General features: G+C 40.7%; 1 protein-coding gene across 3 annotated transcripts in view; it reads left to right on the plus strand.

Moving 5' to 3' along the window:
* WDR7 (WD repeat domain 7) overlaps window positions 1-26,514 on the plus strand; it is a 110,947-nt gene that overhangs the window by 34,793 nt on the left and 49,640 nt on the right. For all 3 annotated transcript variants that reach the window (XM_052670023.1, XM_052670026.1, XM_052670025.1), the window contains 2 exons: window positions 1,423-1,546; window positions 9,826-9,939. In XM_052670023.1, the coding sequence (XP_052525983.1) occupies window positions 1,423-1,546; window positions 9,826-9,939 (238 nt within the window). The remainder of the gene's footprint in view (window positions 1-1,422; window positions 1,547-9,825; window positions 9,940-26,514) is intronic.

Raw genomic sequence — 26,514 nt, forward strand, 5'->3', positions numbered from 1 at the left:
ATTTTGGTTTTTATTTATGCAGAGTGCAGCTTTATGTACCTGTCCGATGTTGATGGCTTTTATTAAGCTCATTTTTCCTTAATATAAAAAGTACTTTCTGACAAAAGTTCTTGTAGCTGCTGATTCTAGATTCAGCAGGTCAGTTTTCCCATTAACCTCTTTCAAAATGTTGAAAAAATGATTGTATCTCTCTATATTTGTTTGTTCATGTGTTTTTTCTTAGCTTTTCTGTGACATATACTGTATATACATCTTCCTAACGAAATTCCAGGATTAAAATTTCTCTTATTCCATTATGAATCTCTTTGGGATCAAAAACTAACCTATGTGTTTTTTTTTTTTCCTCAAGAGACTGCTGAGTTGCTTAATTTGTTGGAGCTTGTGTACAGCAGTCAGTAAGTGGTTTGTCACCAACAGTGTGATAAATGACTGCTAGGCCTTAACACTGCACCTATGCTACTGTGGCAAAAATTTCGTTGACTGTGCAGCTTTCAGAGTAGGAAAGGAGGAACAGAGCTGGATTATAGGCTGTAGGACTTGAGCAGTCTTGTAACTTAATGGGGAATAGGCTTTTTGCTAGCTGGGTGCCTGTTCTTGTGCTAGATAGGATATACCATGAGATGGTTTTCTGAGAGGATAATTGCTTTGAAACTAATTAGGATTTGTAAGCAGTAGGAGTCCGTTTTCAGGATATCCTGAGGTGTCAAGCTAGCGTTCTGCTGATCCCTGCTTGCCCACGGTTTTCTGTCTTACCTTGATCGAGTTGCATAACTTCTTTGTGTGTATACATTGCCCTTTCTTCCACACTGCACACAAATGAGATTATTTCATTTGAAAGCTGTTCCTTGGGGATTTTTGTTCTGCTATGGTATTCCAACATCCAGCTTCGATATTAGAAAAATTATTTATTCGCTGCATATCTTGGAATTCTGGACAACTTTTGTTAGAAAGAAGGCTGATCACAAGTTGTTTCTAGAAAATTCAAATTTTGGTGATATTTTAGTGCATCAGTGCTACTGTGACTGGCAATAACCATTTTACTTGATGTAATGTGAGCCACCTTATTTCTTCCAGTGGTAAACCTCACTTTCTGTTCACTTGTGGGGATGTAAAGTAGCCTCTTTGCTGGGGAAGGTTTTCTCACAGTGCCTATGACTCTGTTATGTCCTGTGTTGGGAGTCACCATAGTTGGGGGTTGTCCTGTTTGTGGCCATGTTGTTTCTGTACTTAAGTTGGAAAGGAGCAGGAAAAAATGTGAGTTTTCTAAAAACTACATTTAGTTTTTTATACAAGTTTTTTTTTTTCTTTTCTTTTTTTCTTTCTTTTAAGTGATTCTTTTTGTCGTGGTAGCTAAATTGTACTGATAGCATATTGATAAATATTTCATGATTGAGTTTCTGTGATGTTTCGGTTGATGTATAGGTACGAGAAGCTGCCCAGGCCCTGCTGCTAGCAGAACTGAGGAGGATTGAACAGGCAGGCCGGAAGGAGACCATTGACGCTTGGGCTCCATATTTGCCACAGTACATTGACAGTGTCATATCACGTAAGTAATTGTGTGACTAATGGTAAAATAACTCCACTGATTGATAAAGGGGGAAAAAGGAATGCCATAAACCAATTTGTTAGCAGTTCTGCCAACTTAGGGAAAGAGGCATTTGAGTTATGCATGAAAATTTCTGGAAATTTTCGAATTTGGTAGTCATGAAATTGCTTGGGATCCCTAATGTTGATTAGATAAATAGAGCATTCAGTGCATTTCACTAGGAATGCAGAGTCTTTTGCAAAGGCTTTCCCTAGTATTGAGGGGTAGGGCTGTAGTTTGGAGATTTCAGAGAAGAAACCTACTTTGGAAAAGGCTGGCATAATTACCAAAGAGTTTAAGATTATAGAAATGGTTATGAAGGGATTCTTTGGCATCCCCAAAGCATAGAAGGGTTCTGAAAGGAACTAATGCAGCCGCGTGTAGGAGTTGACCTTCACTGTATGTTGGACATTTGGTACAACTCTTGCCTCATTGAGTGTTCAGAACCAATGGTTACTCAGGCTGCAGGGAGATTCTGGGTGAAGATGGCTCTGCAGTTATCAAGGATTCATTAGGCAGTAATTTATGGTGGTGAACATAAGATTACAGTATTTCGCTTTGAAATGCGGAACATTTTTCTGCCTTATCACATTCACAAAAGTCTAAAACTGGAAGTTAATGGACTTTAGGGCATTAGAAGGTTAAGCTCATTTTGAAGAGTGGGTGTGAAAGACGCATCTTGCAATGTTCTGCTAAGATTTCTTAAACTGTACTAGAAGTATATAAAGAATGAGAGCTGTTCCTTTCTAATCTCTCCTGCAATTTATAAAACGCGTGTAGCAGTAAGTCATTTCCTCCAGCTTTCTGCAGTCCCTTTTTGGTAATTTCACACCATTGTTCACACCATCCTCCTGACTTGACTTTGATTATTGAAATGCCAGATTAGATGTGCTGTTTCCAGCTCCTTTGAATCACGTACTCTTCCCTTTTCTATTTTTCTCTATATGTTTCTTTCCCCTTTCCTGATGTCATGTGTGTTAACACAACCACCTTATTATTTGCTAGGTCTCCTTTCTTTGCATATTTACTAAAAGATAATTTAAAATACTGCTGCAAATGCGATTCTCTAACTATTTTGGTTGTTTAATATGTTTGTAAGAGAAAGCACTGGTTTTTGTAACTAGTTTTTTGGCATCTTCATGTCCTCATTTCTTTTTTTGTTGGGTAAAGGCATTTTCTGAAGAAATCAAATGAATTACTGAAGTACAAATTAAAAAACAAACAAAAACCCTTAAAACTGAGACAAGTTGCGTTTTGATTTCCTGATGAATCTGACTGAATTAATTTTAAATAACAGCTGATCCCTTTTGACAAAATACTGCCAGTTGAAATGTTCCACTTGTAGGTGAAATGATAAAGGGAACTTCTTTTAAGTACATCTCCTGCAGCCTATGAAAGTCATGTGTAGTTCTGAATGATTGACCATACTTGGAACACTTGGCTCGTGGGCAGAGAAGGATTTTAACAAGATCTAATGTTATCAAGGACACGGGTCTCCTGTGTACTTTGAACCATGAAACATATGTATTTACCAAAACATCAGGCTTCTGACCATGATTGTGTACAAACATCTTGCAATAATGCACTGGTACATTATATAATATTTCTTCTTCACATAAATTAAACCACCACGGACCACTGTTTAATCTGTTACATTTTTCTCCAAAGATACATCTCCAGCTATTTTCATACTGTTCACTCTTATTAAAGCAGAGATTGTGCAAACTCTAAGAATGTATTATTGCAAGGTCAGTCAGCATCACGCAGTACACCATTCACTTAACTGTCCATAGTCTTTCCTTTCCAGAATGATGTACAAACACATCTGCCATTTGTAAGAAAGCAGTAAAAATATAAATGTATTTTTGTGAATGAGAATGTTGCCTTAAAAGTAAAGTAGTACACGTTCATTTTCCTTAACTGTGATTCTTCCACTGAAGGATGTAGCTTCTATTCAGGGAAGGATCTCTATCAAGCACAATTGATTTTAGAGAAATGTGTAATAATCTTATTAAATCTAAATTGAATGCATAAATTTCATGGGATGCGGTATGTTCAGGTGGTGCTGAGGCAGAGCTGCTGTTTATTGCAGCCTTTAGGCATGCAGCCTTTGCCTTACAAGGGTGTTGCTGCTCAGCCAGATGTGCAGCCAGGCCATCAGCAAGGAGTGGGAGTGTGCTGTACATACTGCCAAAGAGCCTCCGTTCAAACCGGTGGAGATTGGTGCTGTTCTGAATGTTTGGATTTATTTTTTAATTGCTCTTCTGGCGAGACTGCTTGTGCTCAGTTTGTGGAGTATAGCTTTAGTTGCCCTTCAGTCTCACAGTAGCTGCTGTAGCAGCTGTTAGTGAGTGCTGATTTCTCTGCAGTGAAACAGAATGACTGTGTTAGGAGCAAGGTTATGGGCTGTTGAAGTGTATGTAAGGCACTTTGTAGGGCCCCTGCTTCCAAATCAGGAATTACCACTTAATCAAAGTCACACTAACCCCAGCATTCTCTATTTGGGGTTCTTCTCATTACGTAAACTCTGCTGTGTGGAAGACTGAGAAGAGCATGTTGTGTTCCACATGTGCATAGCTGGAAGCAGAATGTTTAGTTCCGCTCTTGTGCCTGTGCTCAGGCTGTAGGCATGGTATGTGTGTGTACAGCAACTGCCAAAGATGGGCTGGTAGGAAAAAGAAAAGCTAATTTCCTGTACGTGTTCAATACACACAGCATGAATACATACAGCAATACTTTGGCATTTTTTTAGTTATTAGCAGATCAAAACATAGCATTTGTTTTAACACTAGATTAGAATGCACTTAGCTATCAGAGCAAACAAGATTTACAAAAGGAAAAAGTAGGGAGAAATCAGATGAGGAGTGTGGGTGAATGAATGACTTGAGTGCAAGCGCTCAGTATTGAAAGCAGTGATACAGAAAACGTATAGAATACATAATGATTAGCACATTGGAATTATGCCTGAGTTTGTGGTTCTGAATGGCAGGGTTGGAAGGCTGTTGTGCAGCAGTACCAGCCGTGTGAGCATCCACAGAGGTGCTGGCACCCTGAGGAAGAGCAGTGATTGTGATATCAGACTGGAGTAATGAAATTAATGAGGAGCTGCAGAGCTTGCTTTTGTAGGCAAAGTGTACAGATGTTCCCTTAGTTACAGTACAACACGTGATATAAGTTGATTCCTTGTTTTGAAAGATATGGGGAGGGATCAAGGGGATAAAAATAACTTGGAACGGCCCAAATGGACGTGATGAGTTTCTGAAAAACATGGCTTAGTGCTGGAAAACAAGCAGAAGGAATATGGTACAGTTCAAGAAATACTGCTCTACCTCCTTCATCCTCCATGTCTTCCCATGTCCTGACTTACTAGGGAGGCATAGAATACTATCAGCACATTTCCCTCCAGCCCATCTTAGTACATTATGAGAGTTCTTGTATGTGTGATGTGGAGAAAGTGCTTTTCTTTGACATGGCCGGTTGCTTTATAAGTGGAACAAACTAATAGAAGCTTGGTGCTGGTATCTTTAGCCATATGCATTCAATTGGCTCTTGAATGTCTCAGGAGTGCAGTGTTAGCAAAAAAGGTGAGATCTCTCCATTTGTATACCTGCACATATCCCAAGAGGAGCTGGGGGCAGGACTGTGCTCGCTGAGATCTACTGGATGTGCGTGTCTCTCAACTCCTTGATGTGTGGAAAGCAGCAATGCAAATTTGCACTGGATTATATTCTAATAATCTTTTAACTGATGCGGGAGAGAGCACTGTGAACCATGGAAATACAAATTCTTTGAGCTTGTGTCTGAATCATGTTGCCATTTAATGGGGAAAACTGTACGCTTATGCAGGTTTTATTCCCATACCTGGTTTTGAATTTTGAGGAACTCAGTAGTGTTGGCTGATGTCCCAGAGCACACTGAATAGTGCAACTTAGGAGCAGAAATGTAATCGGTGCTTGGAGGTGTGCTCATTTCCTGATCACTTTGTGTAGTGATTGTGCAGGAGTGCAATTGCAGGTAGCTCTTAACAGAGAGATCAGCAATTTGTATCATGTGTATTATCCCTTCCTTGTTTCTGAGCAGCCAGCTGAGGGAATTATGGCTTTAAAGGATGGGCAGCAGGGTCAGGTGGATTCCTTCTTAAAAATTCCTTCTTAATTGCTATTTCATATCAATTTCTCATTTCCAGCCAAACTTTTTGATGAATAAAAACAAAGGGGAAACACTGCATTATTTATTCTCAATCCAGAGCATGTTTGTTGAGCTAGTCGTGTAACCCTTTACTTTTACATATAATTACATCATAGATATGTTAACGTACATGTTATATTTGTAGTCTTTATATTCAGCTGTTAAGCTGTGCGTTATGAACATGAAATGGGTGAAATGAATGTGGCGTCATGATTTGAAAGTGTTGAGTTGGTTTAGCCATTGATATTGTCAGCCTTGCACATGAAGGGAAGCTTTGGAAGCTTCATGTTCTGTCTGCTAGGGTTGTCACGTAGCCTTTACCTGCTCCTTGTTTTCACATGTGATTGTTTCTGCAGTCTGTAGTGCATTCTCCATGAGGAACAGTGCTCAGTTCAAAAAGGGAAAAATGTCACCTCTGTTACCTGCTTATTTTGAAGAGCAAAGACTTCCTCAATGCAAGATGGATTCTGCAAATGATTTTTTTTTTTTCTTTTCTAACAGATTTCGTTGCTGAATGTTGTGTTCCTATTAATTTATTTTTCTGTTGTTCAGTGTAGTGTCTTCTAAAAATGCTGAGGCAGGTGTTTCATGAGCCCCATGCAGTGGAACCCCTGAATGTTCCAGCATGAAGTCTGCCCACCCAGCAGTGCAGAGCCTGATGTGTTTTAAAATACGTGGTGTTACTGCAGATACAAAAATGGTTCCTATGTCTTTAATGGAAAGCAAAAGGTTATCTGGCCGTGCCCTTTGTGTGCATGCTGCAGGCAGGCAGGCAGTGTGCACTGGGAGCTGCCAGATCGATCGGGTGCTGCGTACTGAATTAATTCCAGGCAGGAATCTGCTGCCAGTGAATGCTGCCTAAAAATTAGGTCTGGATGCTGCTGGTGCTTCCCATATTGTTAAACCTAACGTCTTCATCAAATTATTACTTCTTGTAAAGTGGAAATCTTAAACAATGTGGCAACGTGAAATTCAAGGGAGAACAGTTCAAGAATGTGTTTCTAAATTTCTTTGCTTTGATCATAACGCATTCTGATAACAAAAATAAGCATGATAAGTCTACAACAAATATGGTGTTGTCACTCTTATTAATATATTTCTGGTAAATGTATATCTCTGTAAGGAAGTTTTACTTAAGATTAACTGAGTAAAACATAATTGAGCTTCAGTTGATTTAAATGGGAGTTTTCAGTTAGTAAGGACACTGCGATCAGACCTCAAAGACTGCTGTATATCCACATGGTTGGTCACTCTGCTCCTGCAAATTCTTACTTTGCCGAGCACAAAGGAGTAAATGAAACAGATTTGCACGGCGCTATTTTGGTGTAGTAATAGAATAATCAGTTTATGATGCTACAGTAAATGATGAACTGTAATCATAGAGTCATGGAATCATTTGAGTTGGAAGGAACTTTTAGAAGTCATCAGGTCGCACTCCCTGCAGTGCACAGGAGCATCCACAGCCCCAGCAGTGCTCAGAGCCCATCCAGCCCGACCTCAGCTGTCTGCAGGGATGGGGCACCATCACCTCTCTGTGCAGCCTGTGCCAGAGTCTCACTGCCTATATTATTGATAACTTCTTCTTTGTATCCAATTTAAATCTCCCTGCCTTTAGTTTGAAACTATTCCCACTTGTCTTGTCACGGCAGACCCTGCTAAAGAATCTGTCTCCTTATTTCTTAAAGCCCCCCTTTTGATTTTTGAATGGCTGCTCTCAGGTCTCCCTGGAGCCTTCTCTCCTCCCTGCTCTCAGCCTGTCCTCACAGGGGAGCTGTTCCATCCCTGGCACCACTTCTGCAGCCCTCCTCTGGATGCGCTCTGTCAGGCCCACGTCCCTCCTGCGCTGAGCACTCCCCATCTGGACACGGCACTCCAGGTGAGGTCTCACAGCTCGGAGCAGAGGGGCGCATCCCCCCTCGCCCTGCCGGCCACGCTGCTGCGGATGCAGCCCGGGACACGGTTGGCTTTCTGGGCTGTGAGGTGACACTGCTGGCTCGTACCCAGCTGCCGTCCAGCAGCGCCTCGCGTCCTTTTCGGCAGGGCTGTGCTCCATCCTTGCATCCCCCAGCTTGTACTGAGGGTGCAGGTTGCCACAGCCCAGGTGCACTCCTTGCGTTTGGCTTTGTAGAACCTCTCACAGGCACCGCTCAGCCTGTCCAGGTCTCTCTGGATGGCATCCTGTCACCCTTGGGCCTGCCAAAAGCACCAAAGCTTGGTGTCATCCACAAACTGCTGAGGATTTGCTCCATCCCACTGTTAATTTTCCAGTGTTTTCTAATGTGTCAGCAGGCTTATGTTTCATACACGCACTTTCTTTCTGACCTTTTCATTTCCAAATCATGTTTCTGAGACATTTTGGTGAATTATGTAGAAGGTAATTGTGTATAGGAAAACATATCCTTTCTTGCTGGATTTTCATTTAGAGGAAGTGATAATGTACAACTATTGCCTGATTTTCTGTGTGATTGATATCTTCCTCCCCCCACTTTTTTTATTTTTTGAGAATCATTCAGATTGAATAATTTGTGCTTAGGTTTTAATTTTAATTATGTAAAATTGTAATTGTAAATTGTAATATTTCATATCCTGTTCTTAGAACCAACTCGTGCAAAAACATTTCTGTCTTTTCATTCTATTATCACTGGTCTTGCTAAGCTCTTTAGGTGTAGCACATCTAACGTGAAAGCTCAGCTGCTTCTCTTCAACCTGAGGATAAAATGCAGTGAAAGAGGTGATGTGGGAACTAAGGGACATGGTTTAGTGGGCATGGTGGGGATGGGCTGACAGTTGGGCTTTTCATGATCTTTGAGGTCTTTTCCAGCTTTTTGATTATTCAATGATTCTAAACAAATCCAAGGTGTTGTGCTTTGGCCCATCCAAAAAGCATTTTGACAGTGCAGTGCTGGAACTACCAGGTCCTTACGGGAGCTGAAAAAAACATGCTGGGAGACAGCCATGATCAAACCCCTGAGAGTGCTCCTCTCCATGTAGTTTATTAAGAACTATTGTATTTTCACTTATAAACCATATTTTTACATCTGGGGAGGACGAGTTGTTTATCACATCGAAACTGCTCCAAACTGAAGAAATGTGTGTGTTTGTTATTTTATTTTTCATAAGGATGCTGAACAAATGGCAGAGGAGCAGCAAGGGAATAGGCAGGACTTGGTCACCCTGTGCTAGTTGACAGTCTGGGGTAGCAAAGGGAAAGGCATTCCAGATTTATTTCTTTCTGAAGCTTGGCTGGTGCTGACAAAGGGCTGTAGTCCTTTTTTAATGGGATCTTAATGCCTCTATAGATGGCAAGCCTAATGCCACAATCAGGAAAGCAGCAATCTCTTCATATAATAAGATTTTTGATAGCTGACATAAAGGATACATCAGGAGGAAAGAAATCTTATCTGGGCTCTCTTCAGTCTGCTCCTTCAGCTTTCCTAAAGCTCTTTGGGAACACTATTTGTGAGGCTGTGCTTTTTCACTCTTAGCAAAACGCTTCTTTTGATAGTGCCTTGATGGAATTGCAGTAAGGTCTGGGCAGGGGCTCATAAAGGTGAAAGCTGGGCACAGTACACCGATGAATGATAGCCTCCTGTGATGTTACACGGCATGACTTAGTGTCCATACCACAATTTGCAAGAGCAATTAACTCGTACATCACAACCAAGTTATGCAGAATGGCTCAGATGAGGGAATGTACTCTGAAAGTGACATGGAAAGAGCTGTTTTTTGGTGGGAGAGATGCAGGATTAATAGATGTGCGAGAAGTTCTGCTGAAGTCAGTTTTATGGCTAAAGAGGATGTTGTGTCTTTCTTTTGATTGTTTTAATCATGTTAGAAGGTAAAAAGGAAATATGAGATGTCTACACTGTGGAGAACGTTTATAAAGGAAAGGTTTGTATTATAGGAAGTCAGAAAATAGTTTATCTTTGCTTTATCTGCATTTCGTAGTGCTACATTGCAACAGAAGATAATTTTATTTTTCCCTAGTGTAGGGTTGTTGTCTGAGAAAACCATTTTGACTTCTTATGGGTGTTTGGCTGTTATTTTTTCAGCTGGAGTTACCACGGAAGCCATTCAAACTGCTACTGCAAGCCCAGATTCATTGGGAACAGAGGCAAAAGTTCAGGAGGAAGAGCATGATCTAGTGGATGACGACATCACAGCTGGTGAGCCTAACAAAACGTATTTCTTTTTTTTTTTTTACTTATTGAGTTCAGTGCAAAAGAGATGGAACACTTTCTTTCTGACTTTCCATACTTCTCATGTGAAAATGAAACATATGCTTAACTCTAACTACTGTCTTTTTACTGCATTGCTTCTGAAACAAATATTCTTCAGTGTGTTTTGAGCTTTGTTGTCTGCCTGCAGCTGACATACTTAGCTCTTAGGTTTGATTCTTTATTGTTACTTCTTAAATGATTTACCGTGGTGAAAAGACTGATGCAGAGGTGCTGCCATCGTAATCCACTTCACTGAATTGTGTTTTCTTTCAGTGAGTAAATGCTGTTAGTGTGTCATACATGGAGTTCAAGTATGTTTTGGTTCTAAAAGACTAATACAGCTTTTTACCGTTGCTGTATGTTTCTGTAGACTGATGGATGGTTGAGAATTCCGGCCCCTCAAGGCATGTTCTGAAATGACAGGCCATACAAAAACAAACATTTAATTACAACAGTTCTCTTTTGATTCTTTTGTTCATGCTTGTCTGTGCAGCATCGTGGGGAAAATACTCGTATGCTCAGTATCAGTACCTTCAGAATTTGAATGACTGCAGTATGTATTTTGGCATAGCATAGCACAGATTATAGAGCGCAAGAGCTGTGCTGTTCTGTCAGCTCAGACTATGTTGTCTGAGCTTTTTATAGATTTTTGTGAAAGTCAGAAGGAAAACTATTCGTATTGACCAGAAGACTGTTAGTATGCCAGATGGAGTTTTGGGTCAAGTCTCTGGCTGAAGGTGACTGAGACAAGATTCCTGCTGGTTGAGGAGTAGACTGTTTGGAGCACAGAGTATTAACACAGGCTGTTTGGAGAAGGCTTGAAAGAGCTGTGAGGGAGGAAGAGTGCTGGAGATGCTTGTAGGGTCTGGGGGAATATGTGGGAATTGTCAAAAACAGCAATGGATAGAGGCTGAAAAAATGGAAATAAAGAACGGGAATTTGTGAAAGGGCTTATAGTACCCTGAAATGCTTTTCACAAGATATCCATTACATTGTGTTTTTTTGAGAAAAGTAGCATCTACTTGGTCCCATGTCTGTCAGCGGCCAACTGGTTCCTCTTCTGGAAGCCTCAGTAACAGCAGTATTACCAACTATAGAATACATCTATAGGCATGAGTTGTATCATTCCCTCATTCCCCTTTGATGCCCTATGTATTTTTCAGGGGAAAGATGGAAAATGGGCCACTTTATTGGAGGCAGTTCCAAATGATGTGCGTTTCCCTGCTCCCTGCCATTCCTGATCAAAGCGATTGAGCTTTAAAAGCTGTGTTCTGAGTAAATACAAAATTTCTATCTACAATTGAATGCAATCAGTTTAGTGTTTGTAGAATACATAAAAAAATTAATTCAAACAGTTTGAAGCTTACCTTGTCATCTTTAAACATGATGCAGCTTCTTTCTATAGTGGTCCTTTTAGAGCTAATACTTATTGATTGACTGCACAAAGTAATACCAGTGTGCAGTGGTCAACAGGATTTTTTTCCAATTCAAATTGGTATTCACCAAATGCTCTCATTCCTTCAAATAATTTTTTAAAAGGATCACTTCCACATTGGTCCTTTTAGAGATTAAAGCAGTTTAGCTTAGCTTGCTGAAAAGCACTGAAGCCTATTTCTGGGAAACAGCACCACAGTGCCTGTCAGGCATTTAACAACACACAAGCAGGAGTTATATGGGAAACTGAATGTTGTTGTTCAGATGTACTGAAAAGACATGCAAGAACAGGCTTCCAAGCTGTTATCTTTAATGCCTACAAGGCTCTTCTGGATAACTAAACCTAGAGCAAATATCTTGCTTAAATCATTCACATTAGAACAGTAGTGTTTTTTTGTTTTGTTTTGGTTTGTTTTTTTGCTACTTGGGTGGAGAATCTTCTGATTTCATTGACTGAACTTCTTCAAAATATATTTCGTATTTAATATCTTTTATTGCCTTGTAATTTTAATCTTAGTTGCTAACCTCATTTTAGGCTCTAAGATATCATCTAGCCTTTTTTTTTTTTTTTTTTTTTTTTAGAAGTATAGATCTGTTTTTAAATCAGTAAATAAAGGAAATAAGGAAGAATAAACACAGTGCTGTTACGTGTTTGAAGATGTGACTGTCTGCATTTGAGGTGTGCCTGGAACCCACACAGCAGCATCTGCAGGGATAATAAAACAAACACACTGCTGAGCACATAACAGAGATAAAGGGTCAGATGTCACCAGTGCTGTGAAAAAGGCACTGTTGTGGCGCCTCAGTACCTCTGCTGACAGATTTATTTACTAGCATAGAAAATGGTGTAACAGTGCAGATAGACTCTTTAGGAATTCAGTGAGTTTCCCATGTTCAAATGAAGGCCTTCAAGGAAGTAACTTTTAGGTTGCGGTAGTGTGTGCCTCTGAGCTGTGCAGTATTGCCTTAGTGCTGGACATAAATAATGTATTGGGACACAGTAAGGCATATATTCTAAATCTTCTATGGATTGCTCTTGCACCTAATCAGCAGTACTTCCCCACGCCCTGCATGTGGGGCTGGCACAGCTCTCGGGACCTTGCTGGGGCAGGGGAAACTTGAGGACCCTTCCCACCCCAACCAGGCTGTGACTTCTGGAATGAGTGGGGGCTTTGGCATTGCAAAATGGGGAATTTTTCCACAGCAGTTTCTTTTTGTAGCAATGACTTTGCTCGGATTGGCATTGACAGTGATGCTTGCAAAGCACAAACCCTTTCCTGGTACTAATTAAATATTAATTTGTTAAACATTTTTCCCCTCTTTCATGAAGTCTAGATATCATGTACCATCACCACAGCTGCAGAGATTACAGAAGTACTACTGCCTTGGTTTTATAGCTTAAAGGCTTGCAGAAATACAGTGGTGCATTACATTTGTGACTGAGCTGGGCTTCACACAGCAGCAAGCTAAGCAGCGCTCGGTGAACTTTGAGGCTTCTGGTAGCAATGTGAATGTAATGCTGGGAGATTCCATTGAGCTGAATACAATATGCACTGCTTCCAGGGAAAGGGGCTTGGGTGGCTAGAGACCATCACAGAATTGCACAGTTTGGGGGGGATAATCTAGCTAAAGTAGGTTCCCTACAGTAGGAAAAAGATTTTGTGCCCTCTAATTGGGTCGATTACACGAACGGGGGGATTTTTTTGGCTTTGTTTCTAGGAACTATTCAAAACAAGCTGTAGGTGGTAGGGAAGCTTGGGGCAAAGGCTTCTGAGACAACTCCTGGAGCTGCTACGGGATGACAATGATAGCACTGATAGTTGCCCTCAGCTGCCTTGTTGTGAAAGGGTGAGATTCCAACAGGAGGCCTGATAATTGACAAAGCTGGGTAAACTCTTGTCAGACCTATTATTCCGGGTTGGTATTCCTCTACATAAAAACTGAATTGAAACGGAATTTATTCCAAAGGATCTGATATTCCAAAAAGCTGGAAGGTAGATGATGGAGACTGCTTTAAATACGGAAATAAGGATTATTATTTGTCTAAGAAAGTTTCAGAAAAAAAAATCTAAATTTATGAAAATATGTGTGCCCTGGTCCAATGAGGGTTGTCTTGGTGCCTTCAAGTCTGAAGCAAGCTGCTGTGTTAGACCTATGCATCCTTAGCTCTGGGCTCTGCAAGGGGTCTGGCAGTTGTGCTTCCAAGGGCAGCGCAGCGAGCACTGCTTTTTTTAGGCTCCTTTTTGCAGAAGCACTGTATGTGAAGCACCATTTCCTCCTACCTGCTGTTGTGATGTTATAGTAGGTCCTAGGGCGGAACAGAGGAGATCAGCATGCTCCTTGTTTAGCCACGTGGCCAAGGGAGCCCCAGCCAAGAATGCTTTGTGCATCTTGTGCAGGTTGTAATTTCCAGTACACCAGCAGAGCTGCAGCAGTGACAGCAGTTCACACGCAGCAGGTCGTACGGAGAAGAAAAGCAGGGAGTGTTACTGATAATGTTTGCTAACTTGAAAGCTTAATCTTTTGAATAACTTCCTGTAGTACTACGAAACCTATTTTCTCATGTAACGAGTAGTATTTGTTAGGCAATAATTATCCATTAGCTGGTAACATCAGAAGCAAGGAGTATTGTTAGTTTATCTCATATTCTAAAACTAAGAATGACTCTGAAGGCACCAACAGTATGTTGTCTGTGTTATGTTGAAGGTTCAGCAATTTGCAGTCATGGTTTTTGTATTGTATCTTAGCACAACATTTGCAGAAATGTTGAATTTCCAGTGTTTTCCCATATTTTGGGTAATAACTATTTTACCCCCAGTTTCTAGATGTTCTGATGTTGGTACAGTCAAACTATTTTAAGTAGTTTTAATTTAGTTCCTAGTTGATATATTATTTTTTGCTATTACTCTTTTTAGCTCGAAGACTTCCATTGTAACAGAAGAAAAATATTTCATTTGTTTACCAAAAGTAGCGCGCGGTCATTTACTAAGCCATATGCTGTGCTTCTGTTTTGCTTTTTTGCTCCCTTCTTACTCTTGTTAATGTGTTGAGTCTCTGGACTGCTTTGGTGGTTTCTGTGCATCCTCTTATGCTGATGGAGCCAGACTTGAAAGCAGAAGCGACAGGTGCCATTGCCCAGTGCTGCCCTCCCCTCCTCTGGCAGCCTTCCCCGTAAGGTTTGCTGTGAGGTGGAGGTGCACAACAAACGACACCATCTGCCACCCCCAGCAGCCAAGCCAGCAGCCCACTGTTCAGCACAGTGTGGGTGCCAAAAGAGCCGATCTCTGGACAAAATTCCCGCTGGGTTTCTTTCAGGCAGCGCAGACCGAACTTGAGCACCTTCACCGCGTCACATACTTTTGTGTGTCTCTAAAGTCCACCACAGAGAGATAAAAGATGCACTTAATTTGTATTTAATAACCCATTAGAAAACCACCTACCACACTGTGCACTCTGACTTACATAAAACACCAGAAAAAAATGAGGTTTTACCATCTAAAGCAAACTTCATCCCGTGCAGATGCTAATGAAAAAAAGTAAAAATGCACACCTCTCTTTATATTTTCTATTACAGTTAAAAATGGAATGTGGATGCCACAAACACCAGTTATTTAACATACAGATGTTAATTGTTAATGGAGTATTCTGTGTACTAACCGGAATTTTGAAGTACCTTGAGAAGTTTGTCTAATCAGATATGTGCATACAGATCTATAAAAAATTAAGAAAGAATATAATTTCCTGCAATTTGTCTTTGGTTGTCTACAAGAAAGCATGAAGTTGTAGGTGAAATACTTTAAAAAAAAAAAAAAAAAAAAAGGCTTTTGTTTAAGAAATGTAAAGAAATGTAATTCACGCAGAACAAGGATTTTTCACCAAAGCTGTGTGCAGTTGAAGAGATGTGGGCATCTGCCATTCAAGCAGATGTCACCCAGTAAGTACCATTAAGAAATGTGTTCTTTGTGAGAGGGTGATGGGCTGGACATCTGTCTGAATGGCATCTGTCAGTGCTGGGCAGTGCCGTATGCCTTCATTAGGGAAGTGCTGCAGAGAACTGATCTGTTTGAGGTGTCAGACATGCTTCTAATTAATAGCAGAAGCACACAACAGAGCAGTTACAGAGTTCTGCCAGGCTCAAGCAGTGGCTGTGATGCACACCAGCACGTCACTTTGCGTTTAGTTCTGTGGGTGTAGAAATAACTGATGTTTCTAAAATGACAGTTAATATAAAAATAAGAGCCTTGGCAAAACTAGTATAAAAATATTTGAAGGAGGTAAGTCAAATGAAGGGCTGTTACATACTTTGATTGCAGTGCTGTGAAGTATCTTTGTCCTCTACTAAAAGAGAGGCATCCATTTCAATTCATCTTCTGAGCTATGGAGATGGGAAAAAAAGAAAACTCCAGACATTTGGATGTGCGTGGCAGCCGTGCTTTGCTGAACAGCTGTTTGCTCAGCAGCTGCAATGTGTCATCTTTGTAAGCTGGTTCTGAAAGTCCAGGCAAAATCTTACTGTGTTCTATCCTTCATGCAGCATAACTCACTGTATCGGTCCTTTTGCACTCTTGTTTTGTAGGTAGAAGTGAAAAGTCAGCCTATCAGTGTGCGTTACTATGTGAGCATGGATCTGGACTCATCTGAAGTCGTTTTGTCTGTGCTGGTGGCTGATGTCTTCTTCCAGCTCTGCCCATCTCCCTTTGTGCTGTAGTTCCTTTGGAAAGTTTCATTAATGTAGGAAAAACTAGTTCTCGTTGTCTTAGTCTGACGTTTGCACCTGGTTCGTATGCTTTCAGCTACTTGTCTTTTCTCAGTGACATTAGGCAGAAGTGCTTCAACTTGATGTTTTCTTTAATTCAGTTAAAGATTTATGAAAGATTATTGCAGTCAATTTTTTTTTTTTCCAGAGTGATGTTCTCAGATGTAGCACAGGTTGTAAAAGCCACATATAAAAATGCTATTTTACTAGTATTCTTGAGTCCTGATTTCCTTCTGTTTTTATTCAGTTAACATGTTAGTTAGCATTGCAATCAAAATCTTAGTAATTCTCATGCTTTTTCTTTTTTGTTCCAGTAATGGTGTAATGGTGTTTGAAGTGTGTGGTGGGAATATGCTTAAACCCGTGCAAGGTTTTCTTTGATTATTGAGGCAACTGAGCAAATCAGCAGTTTGTTTATGCTCTCCATTGGGTTGCTCACTGTGGGCAGTGTGTTTGGGAAGTGGGAAGGCCACCAATTTTGGAACAGTTCTTAGCCAACTTGTCTTAGAGCTGGAGCATGTGACAGCACTCCTGCAGGAGGTGCTTGCTTCCAGGTATGTGACAGCATTAGGGCAGCTCCTAGCAGGTGGTATCTCTGGAAGTTAGGGAGTGATGAGCAGCTGCAGGAACCTTCTATACTTTTTAAATTTAAATTGGGTTGCATTTGCTTAAATAGTCCTTGGACTGAGGAGATGGGATTAAAAATCCTGGAAATCTTTTCTGTTTCCTTTTGCATCTTAAATTTTAAATTTCTCATGATAACTTGGTGCCTAATCTTGTCATATATTGCCTTAACACTTCCTGTTATCCTAGCAACATGCAGCAAAACTGCTGTTCTGGGGTAGTCCTTTCAGAAGTCCCCGCTTTATCAATTTATAACCCTTTCTCTATGTACTGCTGTTGTGACTTTCATGCTGTAACACCTTCTCTGACCTATTTCCCTCCTCAAAAATAACAAGTTTTGTCTCAGCCATAAGTAATTCTTATGCTGGACTTCAAAACGAGTTGAAATCACAGAAGTAGCTACAGGCATCCACTACTGCAAGAGCCTGCAACTGTAAACATACAGTGTAGAAGCCCCTGTCCTTTGCCTTCCGCAAAGCAAGTCATCTGGTCATTTGGATGCAGTGAGTGGTTGTTTCATTTCACACCATCTTCTTCTGGTCATATCCCAGCAGAAGCACCCAATGCAGGACAGCTTTGGCTAGCTGATGTGTCTCTTTCCTGCAGCCACTCTGGTCTTTCCGTTGCCACAGAGGAAATACAGCAGTGCGGCATCTTGACTGGTATGAGATGAGAAGTGTCATCTTAGTCACATCATTTCTGTGTGCACATCTCTTCCAGCAATGGTTTGGGCTGTTTTTTCCGTCATTGATGGATCTTTTTCTCCTTTTTTAGTTACGCATAGCCCTTCAATTTTGATGTGTCACCCAACCCTCTCCGTGCATATTTTGCAGGACCTGGTGATAAGAAAAACATAGAACATGGGGAGTTTTGGCTGGGGTCTGTACCCAGTGGAAAAGAGAGCTGTAAGCTTTATCACAGTTTCAAACAGTGCATCTTGCCAGAGGGTGTTAGAAGCAGTGAGAAACAAAAGCTCCAAGAGGTACCAGGCTGACATTTGGAACAATCAGCACTGGGAACCAGTGTGCACCTTTAGGCTCCTGATGTTGGTGTGCTGGAGTTTCCTTCCATACCTCTTTCCATTAACCCGGGGAAGTTTGACTTGAGTCCCTCCCCTGCCTGAATGCAGCATTCCCCAGGCTGCCTTGCTCCGTGGGTAGGGTTGGAAAGTAAGGAAAATCTTCCATAATTTAACACGATGAAAATAGAAGCCAGTTGGCCCATTCTTGTTTGAAAAAATCTTGTAGTTTATTTAAAAAAAAAAAAAAAAAAAGTTCACGTTTAATAATTCTAGGTTTTACTGTTTGATGTATAAATAAACACTGCGTTAAGAAAACAGTTTAACCTTCTCTATGGCTAAGCATCTGATTAGCCACAGCAAAATCAGAGAGTGCTGGTCTTAAACTTAGTCCTACTGACACCTTTTTTAAAATGACATTTCCTTAATTTGCGTTGCAGTTTTTGCAAGTGGATTGATGAAAAGAGTTTTTAAGTTTGAAGACCTGTTCCTCTTGTTGTTTGGCCTCATTCTGCTCTAAACTATTTTACGTGAAGATAGAGATCTGAGATGTGTGGAAGGTTTTTCTTTTAACATTTCAATAGCAGCTGGCTTTATACTTTTGTATAGCCTTTTTCTATAACCTTCTTCTGCACGGATGATTTTTCAGATTAGTAATTTAAAACAATATTTGTCTGTCTGGCATGTGGAAAAATCTGTAAGAAGGTTTAAAATATATAAATAAAATCCAACTAGCAATAACTTGTTGTATTGGAAATTACTTGTTTTCACATTTCAGATAGCTGTATTTTGGGCAGCGGTAATTATTCAGGAATAAAGTATAATGTAACCCATACTGAACTTCATCAGAAAAATCAGTGGTTCAGTAGTAGCTTGTGTATGCAAAGACTTTAATTTTATCTGCTTAAGCCAGAGAGGAAGAAAGTAAAGGTTGTACGTTGCTTTCTTTTACCAGTCTCTGCGCTTTGATAAATAAATAGATCATCTAAGATTCAATAGGCCAATTGCAGCATATAATAGCTATTCAGAGGCAATTAAACTGCCTTTTTTCATGCCGGCATGTGAGAGTGCCCTTTCACAACCTTCAACTTGATTTGTGGTGATTCAAAATTAACTTAAAAGTCTTGTTTGCTGACAGCTTAAAGCTTAATTGACTGAAAGCCAAATAGAGTGTGTTCTGCATTCAGCACCAGAGCTGTTGCTGGAGCCGCGCGGCAGCGCCGGGTCCCTCTGCTCCGTGGGCCTGGTGCTGCCTGCACTGAGCTGCGTCCTGCCTCGCAGCGAGCTGGGTGCTGCCTTGCACTGAGCTGGGTGAGATTGGAGGTGCCTGGGAGCAGCAGCGTTGGTGCTCAGGGGGTTTACATGGCAGTCCTAAGCAGTGCTGAAAAGCACGTCATCGCTAGCCTGTGCGTTGTGCTGCTGGCAGAATTCACTGTGAAACATAACCCTGATCTCAGTCTAAACGCTTTTCCTTATGCTGCTGGAAGCTTTCAATTTCCCTGAATTTTTTTCAGAGAGGGGAAAAAGAAACAAAAAGTGTTTTGTCTGGAAGCTGTGATGCTTAGCTTGGTGCTGTTCATCAGCCACAGCTTCCTACGCGCACATCTCCCGCCCCTCCCGGCAGGGGCTGATGCAAAGCACCCAGCAGGGGCCAGCTGGAGACAAATGGGGAGGTGGGCTTTGTGTGTTACAGGATGGTCGGTAAGGGTGTGTGTAATACATCTAGAGGATGTATTAAATCGTTGCAAAATAATCTTTAAGCAGTGGGAATTTAGATCAGTCACAATCGGAACGGTGCTAAAAGCAAGGTAGCTTAAATTGTAGGCAAAGGGTATAATAGGTGCATCAGAAGCATGTAACAACAGCTTACGAGTTTTCTCCTGTAAATTCTTACCGTTCCGTTCATGTGAAAGTCAGATTTTAGTGTGTAAAAGATTAAGAATGTGGATTTTGATATTGCTATATTTCTTATTGATTTCTTGGCAAATCGTAGCTATCTAATTTTTTCTGCCTCCCTATTGATTTCCAATACGAGCAACATCTTTTTATAACGCATCAGGAAAAGTTACCATTTGGTTTCAAAATGAGTATAATGTAAAATAGTTTTATGTTCCTTTCAATAAAATTGTAATCATGCTTCAGAATGTAAAGTTGAGATTTGTACTGGTTTTATTGAAGTTTTACCTATGTCCAGAGTGATCTGAAACTTGAGAATAAATTTCTTTAATTGACTCTTAATCAACAACTTACTGAAATCTTCTTTGGGAAAAAGATTTCTTCTGTTTACATCTATCTCACTTTATTTATATACAAACATTGCTAATGTAATCTTTATCTGTTTTGCAATATTGGGTTTGCCCGATGGAATTATGCTCTGTTTATAATGTAGTGCAGAGTTATGTAGATGCCCGGAGTTGCCTTGTGTTTGTAAAGCTAGAAGATAAATGTCACTGTAATTTTCCTAAGGCTGATGGGCACATTTAGGAAACGTGCTTTTCTGCATACAGTACACACTTTTTGTTGCCGTCGTTCTGATCAATTGAGGTTTCTTATCTGTATCACTCCTTTTATTACTGAATACTTCACTGTATTCTGCAGCTCTGGGAACACAAAATGGGCGAGGAGCTTCTCCTCGTGCTGCTAAGAGCAGTGGAAAATAAAGACAAAATGGATCCTCTGCTGTTCAGATGGGGGAATATAGAGTACCTCTTATTCATAAAGCACAGCATTTATGCATCAAAACTTTTCTCATTACTGGTTATAGTGATTGTGATCAAAATTCTGGAAAGGTATCGAGAACATTTAAAGTGCTTTTGTTTATGACTCATTTATGTAGGCGGTAGCACAGAGGGATACGGATTTCTGGAAACTGCAGCACAAAGCTCCATTTAAAAATTAAAGCGATGAGGTTAGGGGACAATTAATACTTCATAAACGTGTGATTGTGGTTTTCAAATGTGATATGAAACAACCAAATGTTGCTACGGTAAAATTTATTCCCAGGTTATTAAAATTCGAGTCTATGTGGCTTTCAGTGGAATTAAATTAGTGTAAGATGTTGATTGCTTACTTGAGCTTGTTGGTGAAAATGCATGCTGAAGAGTGTAGCTAATTGGTTGCCGTGCTGTCTGGAAGGAAATGGGACATTTCAGCACACAGCTCACAGTGCAGTGGTGAGAAGGGATAGGGTTAATGCAGAGAGATAATAGGTTAACCCTGTGTTCCAAGAAAGAAATTTGCTGCTTTACACACTGTCAGATATTTAATTAGCTTCTTAAATATTTTTTGGTTTTCCGTTGGTGTGCTACAGATAGAAAATGACTGACAACAGCAATTTCAGTATTTGCAGGTAGATGGAATCCATTTGTTTACGAGTTCCACATGGCCTCATTATAAAGTAATAACTGGCACACAAGTCAATGCTTCCAGGAGCAGAAGAGTTGCAGTGGTGCCAAACAGAAATCTGTAGGTGCATGAAGTAATGAATAAATATCATCTATCGCTAGCTTTAATCTGAAGTAGGCTGCGATTTAGGCAATGCTGCACAGCTTTTCCAAGACACAAAGCATTTTTGGTAAGTCCCGAAATAACTGTGCTCAAGTTTTTCTTTCCTTTTGGTGCAAAACAAACTAAAGGCTCGCGTGATCAACTTGCAAGGCATGGCTTGGGCGTGGGGCAGGCTGAATTTGGCACGACTGGCGCTGCAACGAGGCTGCTGCTCCAGGTGTGTGGGTGCAAGGAAGAGCGCTGCATGGTGTGCGTGCACGTCCCCAAGTGCTCATAAGCATGGCACGCCGCACGGACGCTGCGTGGATACTGAGCAGATTCAGGCGTTGAGCTTTTTAGGAAGAATGAGTGATGGCTAATGATTATTTAATGACAGATCTCTGGGCTGAAAGGCACTTAGCACTCAAAGAGTACTGCAAAGCCTATTTCTCAAAGCTTCCGACAGGTTTATTTGGTCTCACCTTGAGTAGAGCAGTGCTGTATTGATTTCATTGGTGTGGATTTAAACACACTATTGGCTTAAAATAGCACCACCTATGCAGAAGAAAATCAGGGCCTTAACCCTTCGGGTTGCCAGCAGCAGCTCTGTGGTGTTTGGCTATGGGCTAACAGATTACTGATGGCCTTTTGTACCCCAAATGCTATCATTTTAAATTATGCACTGCAGTTTTTCAGTAATGTCTGTTTCGTAACGTTCAGTGTGGATAAGGCACGGGGATTTGTGTGTGGGTTCTGACCTCCGTGTTCCTGACCAGGGGTGGACGGTGGAGTCAGAGCCCTTGGATCTGACATTGGGTCTCAGATGAAAAATTGAACTATGTGAATTTTTTTTTTATTTCAAAATTTGAAAATCTTGGTGGCTGCAACAGCATTCTCTAAATAATAATGATAACCGTCATCGTCATCTATACTCATCTAATAAATGTTATTATTCCCCATGAGGGGTTTTATAATTCTCTTTCTAAAGTGCTGCAGCTGGCTGGCTGCATAAAATCAGGTTACTGGCACCACAAAGGGAATATGTTATCAAAAAGCAAACCAGAAAAATGCCCTGGCTTTAATAATACAAAGCTATGTGACTTATTGATATTTAATTATTAAACTTCTCTGTTGGAAGATGCTGTATGAAAAATTAGGAAAATGAAGTTTAAACACTTCCAGTTTCTACAGTAGTAACAGTGTTCCTTCATTTCGCATGCTTTCCTGCAGCTACGAAAACAGCAGGACAGTCATCATCAAACAAATGAGACAGCCAATAGGAAGGAGACCTTTTGGGGAGGGAAATTAAAAATGGATAAAAACAAACAAACAAAAAAAATGCCAGCAATTATTTAAAAGACAACAGCAAGAACAAAACAACCTGCTGTGCTTAGGAGCAATTCTTCTGCAAATTCTTATCTGAATTTATTTTCAGGTGATGTTATCAAGTGTTCTTTCATTAGCTAAGCCTACATATCTCCTTAATAATTGTGAGAACAATGGAAAAGGTGCAGGAAATCTTTGTGAGATGTACTGTTTTCTTCTTATGCAGCTTCCTTCCCCGTCTGATAGTTTGGTGGCAGATACCTAATAAAACACAGCAAATGATTCATTTAAAAGAAAATACCAGATGGCATGGCACTGAAATGCCTTCATTCAAACTCTGCATTTCAGCTATCTATAGGTAATGCCACGGGTGCATCCTGTTACTAATCTTTTATATTCTGGTCTAAGTGATAGGAATAGTTATAAAGGAATTGCAGAATACGTTATGTCTTAATGAACAAGCTGCTATTGAAGTCTGTTTGATTCTCCACCCTTTACGTATTTCCTGAAACAGCCCAGCTGAAGTGCTGCGGAGGCAGCAAAATGGAAACTGTAAACACCCTTGAGATAACCATAGGAAATAAAAACTGGGTTCCAGAGTTAGCAATCCCAGTCAGCCTCTTCAACTTGCCACGCGCTGCCAGATTTCTGCATTGTGCTTTACTGACTTCTGAGCTGTCAGCTAAATTAAAAAATAGACGCACAAAATGAGTTTTCCGTCTGCAAGTATGTACATTTTATAAATACTTTGAAGATTATGGAATTGCTGCAGGTAGAAACAGAGATGGCTCACGACTTAAAGAATTTGGGAATTTTCTGTATTTACAGATGTTTTTTTCACCGTTAATGAGCATAAGACTGAAAATAGAAATAAATGACTCCAGAGAGCATAAAACTTGTTTGTTTGCCTTTTTCTTGTAAGCAGTAAGGGAATGCATGCCCTGCACCCGACGCCCTGCACCCAATACTCTGTTCTGCTGGCCAGAGGAGGGAGCCATGTGTGTAGGAATAACAGAAGTGGCAGAAAGCACCTTCTTGAATCCTGTCAGGTTAGCATGGAGACGCAGTGGCTTTCGTGAGCTTAAATGAAATAGATTATTTTCAGCCTTTTCCTCATGGTCATTTCATGTTACCAGTATTTCTGTATATTTTTCAGTTCTGGATTATTTTCAACACTGTGGCATTGTAGGCTTGCAGAGGTGCTGAAATTACTGTAATTATTCTTCAGAGTACAGTCTTAAAAATTGAAAATGAAGGCAGACCCGCAGAGTGGCTTGACTCGTTAAGAATCCTGAAGAACTGAAGTGCCTTTCATTGGCACATTTAATTCACAGCAGTTTTTGTTTGGTTGTCCTCTCTTCCTTCCCTTCCTCCCTCCCTCTTTCACTCCTTATTTTTATTTCCTTCCTTCCTTATTTTTCCTTCCTTCCTTTCTTTCTTTCACATTTTTTGTTCACTTCGTTTTGTTTTTGTAGTTTGAAATCTGTGTTTTTTGCCATTTCCTTTTAGAGCACCATTTGAGTAAATTTGTTTATTTACTGTAAGAAAATAGTGCACCTGACAAGAAAAGATATTTGAAACTACTGATATGGAAATACCAGGCAGTTGCATGGATTATTGTGAGCCAAGATGCGTGTAAACAAAACTGCCTTTCCCCATCATAGCTCTTGAATGTTCTTCTATAATATTCTCCATAATGCAGAGACACTGTTACAGTTTTAAAAGTAAGCAGTTTCAGTGCTGGCTTGCCAGGAAGTTTTGTCATTTGTCGTTTTGCAAGGTTTCATTTATAGACAGTGACTGCTGACGATGTTCACTTTGTGCTGTGAAATATGGACTGTGACAAAATCATGAGGGGTTTAGTTGTTGGTTTTCTCTGCATCCTTTAAACACCAGGATGGCATCAGAATTCCCTGCCAAACTGGTGCAAGCTCTGTTGTGGTCTTGAGGAAATTATTTTATTTCCTTAGGTGAAAGTTGTGGGCTTTTTCAGTCCACTCTTCTGTGTGTATGTGTGCATGTATCTATGCACACAATGCACGCACAGATATGCACACATAAAGCAGATACGAGGTAGCAGTCCGTCCCTTACAAAACCACCTTCAGCCTTAATTCAGATCCATTGATTTCTATTCCAGTTAAACCTGAAGAACTTAATTTGTCTTTTAATCCTTTTATTGTAAGCCAGGATAAAATTAATTTTACCCAAGAACTGTGCAAAGCCAATTAACATGATCTTTAGAGTTATTTAGTAAAGTGCTCCAAACTGTTAAATTCACCCTGACCTCGTGGCTGCACTCTCTGACTGCTTTTTAAATGAAGCAATCAATAACCTGCAGCCTTTTAAACAATTTGAACTTCTGAAATGCTCTACCTGTATTTTGAATGCTTTGTGAATACCCTCTTTGCTTTGTGTTACCCGTAAGGCTGCCTCCTCTAAACACTGTTTAGATGTAGTTTTCAGAAGGCATTGGAATATTTAACACAGTCATTTGGTCTGAAGTAAACCCAAGTATAAAGAAATGCTTGGATGCATTATGCCCCTCCAACACTGTGCAGTGCTGGAGGCATGCTGTTTTCCAAGGTACACATGCACTGTTTTCCAAGGCACACGTGCACTATTTGCTGAGGAAAATGTGCAACATTAGTGTCCTTCCTCCAGCAGGGCTCCTGCTTCCACGCAGAGCTCTCTGGGGTTATTAATTTCCCCTCCGTGATAGGGTGATCAACTGTCCTGTCAGGAAAATGGATCTCCGTGTCACCCATCGCATGATTAAATGGAGCCACGGCGCGGTGAGAAAATACCAAATTTTCTCGAGACAAATGGAAGTGGAGGAAGGACTACTTCCAGAGACATCATTTCATTTTAGATTCTCCCAAACAGCTGTCAGTTTATTCGTAGGAAATCGTTGCCATTCATTTTACGCTTTTGTGAGTAATTAAAAAAAAAAAAAAAAAAAAGTGAATGCAAAAATCTTTTATGTATGTTTTTTTTTTTTTTAATTTCACTTGGAAGTTACAGCAAAGGAACGTTATGGCCGTTGTGCCGTCTGAGCGAGAGCCGTCGCGGGCACCTGGGTGCTGCTGTGCAGGGTGCTGGGGCCGGGTCGGGGCAGGGCCTGGTGTTCGGCTCTGGGTGCCGGCTGGTTTGTTGTGTGCTGCCTGATGAGAACTGAGAGCCCTGAGGAATCAGGACCAGCATTTCAGGATGCTGCGACGTCTGCCTTTCAGGGACCCCGAGCCAAGCCAGCTGTGTGGCCGTGAAAGAGCAGAGTGCAGGGCGATAGGAGCTGCTGTACTCCCTGCTTTGTCTGTGCAGCCCCTTTCCTGCCTTCTCCCTCTCCAGGCAGTCCCTATTGATTTTTTCCCCCTCTCCTGCCATTGTTCAGCTTTCCATTGGATTTTTCCTCCCCTTCAGCTGGCACGTTTCTGTCGCTACCGCACTGCTGTCTCTGAACCACGATGGCTGCATTTGCTTAAATGTAGTCAGCTTTCTGGAGGTAGCATCTCATTTCTGATGGAGCACAGGTAGACCTGCATTGGGCATGCTAATTAGCTCCTTCTTAACCTGTGCTCTGATGATTCTCATCCAGTGCTGTCTGGGTTTCCTGAAAAGGTTTGGTAGAGGAACCTAAGAGGAGTGTTAAGGCTTTGTTGTTATATATCAGATTTGTATGTCTTTTTTTTTTCTTTTTCCATTGCACTGGGAATTAGCTGAACATGAGCTGTACTTGTCTGGCTGTATTTCAGTCTCATAAACTTCTAAGATTTGGCTTCTTTATTCCTAAAAAAAAAACAAAAAAACAAAAAAAAAAACAAAACACCCAAAAACCCAAAATTGATCCACCCTCCATCAACCAAATCTAATATAGCCCAA

This window comes from Tympanuchus pallidicinctus, unplaced genomic scaffold (assembly GCF_026119805.1).
Source record: "Tympanuchus pallidicinctus isolate F22 unplaced genomic scaffold, pur_lepc_1.0 scaffold9, whole genome shotgun sequence".
In the NCBI taxonomy this organism is placed as follows: Eukaryota; Metazoa; Chordata; class Aves; order Galliformes; family Phasianidae; genus Tympanuchus; species Tympanuchus pallidicinctus.